General features: G+C 45.7%; 1 protein-coding gene across 1 annotated transcript; it reads right to left on the reverse strand.

Moving 5' to 3' along the window:
* Positions 1–3,343: 3,343 nt before the first annotated feature.
* Positions 3,344–4,282, reverse strand: LOC308343741 (olfactory receptor 1E1-like; the record flags this gene model as incomplete). Its single annotated transcript, XM_080804906.1, has 1 exon — positions 3,344–4,282. One exon carries the CDS (start codon positions 4,280–4,282, stop codon positions 3,344–3,346), a length of 939 nt encoding a protein of 312 aa, XP_080661032.1.
* Positions 4,283–7,041: the final 2,759 nt, after the last annotated feature.

Below are 7,041 nucleotides of genomic sequence, written 5' to 3' on the forward strand. Positions count from 1 at the left end.
ACTGCTAGGTTACACACGGGCGCCTAATTGAATTTCAATTTACCCCAGTAGATATATGCGTGCCCCTCTGATTGGATGTCTTCACCTGGCCTGACCCGCCCTTGCATCTAGGCTTTGCAAGGAAGTTCTTCTGGGAGGGGCAGGGTCAATCTAAGTTCACTGCAACAATATGGCTCCCTCTGATTAAGTAGGCCCTTACATTCCCCCCTTTTCTTTGGAGAATAGTCAAATCCTTGACTTTTCAGCCAGTTCTATGTTATATTGAGCATGTAAGACTAACATGAGGATAGAGAGTGGTTTTCCCTTTGACTCTGCACCATGTAGTATGTTCTTTGACTTGCCTCTATCTTTTTTTAAAATAACTTTTTAAATTTTTAATAAACATATAATGTATTACTAGCCCCAGGGGTACAGGTCTGTGAATCTCCAGGTTTACACTCTTCACAGCACTCACCATAGCACATACCCTCCCCAGTGTCCATAACCCCACCACCCTCTCCCTCCTCCCTTCCCCCCGGCAACCCTCAGTTTGTTTTGTGAGATTAAGAGTCTCTTATGGTTTGTCTCCCTCCCGATCCCATCTTGTTTCATTTATTCTTTTCCTACCCCCCAAACCCCCCACGTTGCATCTCCACTTCCTCATATCAGGGAGATCATATGATAGTTGTCTTTCTCCGATTGACTTATTTCGCTAAGCATAATACCCTCTAGTTCCATCCACATCGTCGCAAATGGCGAGATTTCATTTCTTTTGATGGCTGCATAGTATTCCATTGTATATATATATATATATATATACCACATCTTCTTTATCCATTCATCTGTTGATGGCCATCTAGGTTCTTTCCACAGTTTGGCTATTGTGGTCATTGCTGCTATAAACATTCGGGTGCATGTGCCCCTTCGGATCACTACGTTTGTATCTTTAGGGTAAATACCCAGTAGTGCAGTTGCTGGGTCATAGGGTAGCACTATTCTCAACTTTTTGAGGAACCTCCATGCTGTTTTCCAGAGTGGTTGTACCAGCTTGCATTCCCACCAACAGTGTAAGAGGGTTGCCCTTTCTCCGAATCCTCACCAGCATCTGTCATTTCTGACTTGTTAATTTTAGCCACTCTGACTGGTGTGAGGTGGTATCTCATTGTGGTTTTGATTTGTATTTCCCTGATGACTTGCCTCTTTCTTCATCCTCCTTCTCACTCATACCCAACATTTGAGAGTGGAGGGAGAGAGGGAATGAGAAATAAAACTATATCCCAGACCATGGCTCGTTTCCATTCAACCCTGCTGCTTTTTGGGTCCCAGAATTCAGTGAAAACTTTCCATGTTCTGGAGTAAATTTGTCACTATTCTAGTTCCCCAGATGTAAAAATTTTAGTGCTGTGATTTTTTGTGTTTAGGAATGTTCAGTTTCCAGTCTTCCATTAGACTTGCCTACTACCCCATCATCAATGGCTTGTCAACACATGATTATTTGGGATGAACAAAAACTCTACTAAGCAATGTAGGGTTATGTCCATGCATAATCTACAGTCCTTTCTTGAAATAAGTGTGTAATGTAATAATCAATAATGTAATGAGACATGTGAGCAGATAGATATGGGTAACACAAAGAATATGATGTGTGTGAGATGAGTCATATAACCTTAAATACCAGCATTGCTCTGTGTTATTATATCTCAAGCATTTGCACTAACCTACTCCAATCAGACTCACAGTTCAGGAAGATACATCAGGTTTATCACCTGTAGTCAGGTTTCCACCGGCACCAGTATGCATGAAGGAGTTCATTTACTGCGCCTGAGAAGCACTGGGTTATGTGCTCAGTATAGGTCTATGGGTTGGGGTCAGTAAAGAAGTTAAGGGAAATGCGCTACTGTTAGAGTCTTTAAAATCAAGGCAGTCTTCTAACAGAATGAACAAAGGAAAGAGAAAGAAAATTAGAAGAGGCAAGTCATGGAACAGATGAATATGTGAGTTGATGAGCAAAGTGTGGGGATAGCCACACTTTGGGTTGGTCAGTGTTAGGACCAAGTCAGAAAGGAGCTGATGGTGAGGATAAGGAGTACTGATGAGCCATGAGATCGGAGGAGATTGAGAAAGAGAAGCGAGAGGCAAGAAGGCCAGCGAGGGGAAGGTTACTGAAGACAGGCCACTGGAGTGACCTCTGGACACCAGGGAAGAGGGGGTGGGAACTGACTTATGGGTTCTTAGCCCTCAGATGTAGCCTAGGAGAAGAAGCTGGGACTCTTAGACACTTGGCCTCATGGAATAGAACAAACTTGACTTTGAATCAGAAGTCCTGGGTCCCCACCCAAATCCTATACTTCATATTTTCGTGTCCCTAAGGTGCTATAGTAACTCTGGACACTTTAGCATCAAGAGAACCTGTGTCTCTTAGCCCGTTTAAACTTGAAAGGGTACCAAGAGTTCCATGAGGAAGTCTAGCTACTGTCTGAGGCTTCCTGACACCCATACTGAACAACAGCAAAGCACCAAAAATTTAGAATGGTAGCGGGGAGAGTAGGGGCAGGATTCTGATTTGTGAGAGGTCCAGATTTGCCTTGACCCTAGGAGAGAGGGGAAACATTGCCTAACCCAGTAACGACCAATGACCTTGAGAGTATACAGGACCATATTGTAGTCAGTAATTACTAGTTGTACAGTCCTGGTAACAATAACCTTTCTGTGACTCAGTAAATTGGGAATAATTTTAACATCTTCTAATGTGAGGCCAAGAGGACCTCAACTGATGCTGAGTAGAGCCAGCTCCAAAGTCCTCTGTAATTCCCAGATCACTGTATATAGTGTCTCATGTGGTTGCTGGAGCCATCCAAAAATACCCAAATATGTCGTTTGTCCTGAGTTTTTGTTGGGTGTAAAATGAGTGTTTTAGAATCCACCCTTTTTATAGATACAAACAAATGCTTTTATTTTATTTTATTTTACTTTATTTTAAAGATTTTGTTTATTTATTTGACAGAGAGAGATGTAGCAAGAGCGGGAACACAAGCAGGGGGCAGCGGGAGAGGGAGAAGCAGGCTTCCCACTGAGCAGAAAGCCCAATGCAAGGCTCGATCCCAGGACCCTGGGATCATGACCTGAGCCGAAGGCAGACACTCAACGACTGAGCCACACAGGCACCCCACGACTGAGCCACACAGGCACCCCAAACTAATGCTTTTATGACTTAAGAGCAACCACCAGCCTCATACTAAAAGTATGAGCATGACCATATATCATTAATTAGAGAACTATTCCTAGGTGAATTTAGACCTATCTGGGACTCAGGTCCTCTGATTATAAAATGAAAAACATATGATATCCAAAAATCTTCTAAGCTCTAAAATTTTCTAATTCTAGAATCTGAGATTAGTTTCCTTAAGGCTCTCTTCATGTCATGATTCCTCAGACTGTAGATGAAGGGATTGACCAGGGGAGTCACCACTGTGAAGATGACAGTGACCGCTGTGTCTTGGATGGAGTAGGAGGATGAAGGGCGCATATAGACCCCCAGGATTGCCCCATAGAAGAGGGAGACCACAGTGAGGTGGGATCCACACGTGGACAGGGCTTTCCTTATTCCACGGGTAGATGGCAGCTTCAGCACACTGGAGAGGATATAAGCATATGAAAGGACGATACAGGTAAACGGCATCAGAAATATCAGTCCCCCCACAGTGAACACCACCAGGTCATTGATAGAGGTGTCAGAACAAGACAGCTTTAGAATTGCATAGGGGTCACAGAAAAAGTGATGCACGGTATTGTCAAAACAGAATGTGAGTTGGACCATGAGAAGAGTGTGCAGGAGAGCATGCAGGTTTGTAACGACCCAAGATACCGCCACCAGAAGGATGCAGAGCCTGGGCTTCATGATCACGGTATAGTGGAGCGGGCAGCAGATGGCTACGTACCGGTCATAGGCCATCACGCTCAGGAGGAACCCATCCATGTTGCTGAAAGTGATGAAGAAGTAGATCTGGGTCATGCATTCCACGTAAGAGATAGACTTGCTTCCCAGGATGTGATTCACCAGCATCTTGGGGATTGTGACTGATGAAAAGCAGATGTCGACACAAGAGAGGTTAGCCAAGAAGAAGTACATGGGAGTGTGGAGGTGACTGTCCCCGGTGATGGCCAAGACAATGAGCAAGTTCCCGATGATGGTGACCAAGTACATCCCCAAGAACAGCCCAAAGAGAACGTCCTCCTGCTCTGACCGCCCAGAGAGTCCCAGGAGAAGGAACTCTGTGACAATAGTCTGGTTGTCTCCATCCATGTCTGCAGGGGAACAAATGTCATTACAGGGTCAGATCACATGTTAACATTTAAGCCAGTGGATTTTGGAATAGTTTATTCACTTAGTTCAGAATTAACTAAAGATGAATAATCATTTTACAGAAAAATCCTCCTTAATTTCAAGAGTGTTTAATTACCAACGGCTGTAGTTCTATTTATTCCACTTTCTTTACTGAGTATCCTGTATTGATACTTTCATGTGTAGTATTTAACCCAGTCTAATAACTGAGATACTTAATTTCATTCAACAGATAAAGCAACCAGGCTCAGGGTAGTTAAGTGATATTTCCACACTCACGAGACAGTAAAAGTTAGTAGAGATCCAAATAGGGTGAAGTGCTTTTTTCTGTGTGGTTTTTTATTTTTTTAAAGATTTTATTTATTCATTTGACAGAGATCACAAGTAGGCAGAGGGGCAGGCAGAGAGAGAGGGGGGAAGCAGGCTCCCCACTGAGTGGAGAGCCCGATGCGGGGCTTGATCCCAGGACCCCGGGATCATGACCTGAGCTGAAGGCAGAGGCTTTAACCCACTGAGCCACCCAGGTGCCCCCTGTGTGGTATTTTTTGATTAGCTAACCATTTATTAGGACAACTTAACCATGTGGCAGGCTCTGTACTAAGTGCTGTATTACAGACCTACGGTCGTTATCTGTAGCATTTGTATTTTCCCAGATTATGGAGATAATGGAGAATTTGCAGGTTTGGAAAGACAGGGTTGGCAGTTTGTCCCTAACATTTTAGCTGCTATGAGGTTGACCGAACCATAGATCACAGCTGTTGGGAAGGCTGTCCTAAGCGTGCTGTTCAGGGTGCCGTGTGAAACATTCCTCTGATTTTTGATAGAAGAACAAGGACAGGTATATTTTTGAAAACAATACAGTCACATACAGCATATACGTATTCAATAATATAGTCCGATTCTTTTTGCTTTTGGACAAAAGGGGTTTACTGATGGATAAAGACCAAATTCACGTGTTACCTCCAGCAAATAATCCCAGGACTAAGAAATCATTACAGGATGGGGGGTGGTGGTGGCGGGGGTCAAATAAAGCACAGTGAAAGACATGTCCCTGGAAGAATGTATGGTTTTGGAATAGTAAAGGAAAGGGGACACATTCATTACTCAGGCCTGAGTGGAGAAAGGGGAGAGAGAGAGGCAGGGAACTGGTTTTGTGATGTGACTCAGTGGCTGGGCCAGAGGACCTTGAAGGGAATATTCCTAGGAAGTTGGCTGTAGGATATACATAAAATGGAGACAGTGAGGTGCCTATCGCTGTGAGATTTCAATCAGTAAAATCAAGGGGAAAGCGCTCAGATTGGATGTTGTTTATTACCTGGAGTATTTCCCAGATCATAGGTACGTAAAACCATACTAGACAGAAGCTCGAAGGTGTTCCACAAGGAGCATGGTTACCGTGGACTGTAGACACTGAGGGGTGAGAGAGATACAGATCAAGAAAACAAGACAGTGGCTGCCCAGCACCGGCGAATGTTCTGGATGTAAAGACAGGTGGTTTCCCATAATGGAAACAGAGGAAAAGATTAAAGAGGGGCAATAGGATATCAAGTGAGAGTGGTCTGATCGCCTCTGGATGGCTACAAAGGCCAAAGACTGAGTAAAACAAACCCAAAGTGTCCCGTGCTTCCTGGTATGGAGCTTTTATGCCAGCATTGGGAGTGTCGGTTACAGGGAAAAAAAGTTATAATTTCATGGTTTGCACCCCTAAAATCGAGACTCCCCAGGAAACCAGCCACATCATGATAGTCACCCCTGAATTCCTCTTCCTCTGAATGGCCCTTGACCCCCCACCCCTGAACTTTCATTCAGTCTCCCATGCAGCGTCCTCTGAGGAAGAGAGCGCTCCTGCTGGCGCCCATGGAAGGACTACGCCTATGGCTGGTCTCCTGCCCTGATCTCTCCGGAGTCGTGTTGGTGTGTGGCCGTCTCTGAGCCATCTGACGCAGGTGCAGCTTTGAGGGTTTGTGTCCCTGGACCTCAGAGCCAAAGCTGCTTTGAGCCCTGTCCCCAGCCCCAGCCGAATCCCCTCTGTGGGGCTCCGTGTGGCACCCAAGCAGCCTCCCTCTGGGACACCTAGATTCTGCGGGATGAGCAAACCTAGGGAAGCAACTGCTGGGAAGGTGCAGAGTAGAGGCAGCATGGGAGGGTCTGGAATGCCTTCCAGAAGAGTCTCTGGGGGTTGGGGGAGGGAGAATGGCTTTGGGGCAGGATTTTTAGGAGCCTGCAGTCACTGACACCAGCACCACGGACCTTAGCTCTCTCCTGCATCTCCCACTGCTGCTTTCCAGTTCCACCCTGGAAATGAGCTTGTTCTGTCCTGCCCTGGGCAGCACACCCTGAAAAGAGAAAGGGTTGTACAGGTCAAACCAAGACACGTGTCCCCTTCCCGCTTGCTTAGGTGCAGAGGGATGTCGTCGGTCTGTTTTTGCAGAGGTACATCTGTGCGTGTGTGTGTCCGTGTGTGTCCATCCATATGAATCTGTCTGTTGTTGGAGGTACCCTGCCCTTCTTACCGGGGTCTTCTCTGCTGTGAGATGTGGAGATGCGGTTATGGGACCCCTGTCTCCACTGGCTCCTTGCTTGACCCTGGATGATTGCAGGGTCTCAGCTCTGAGGACTGAGGAACCTTTTCTCACCGAAGGAGAACATCTGGAGTTAGACAATGGAGCTCTCCCAGGTCTGGCTTGGAGGATTGGGAGCAAAGAAGTAGATCTTTGTTC

Source organism: Martes martes (assembly GCF_963455335.1).
Source record: "Martes martes genome assembly, chromosome: 5".
NCBI classification, from domain to species: Eukaryota; Metazoa; Chordata; class Mammalia; order Carnivora; family Mustelidae; genus Martes; species Martes martes.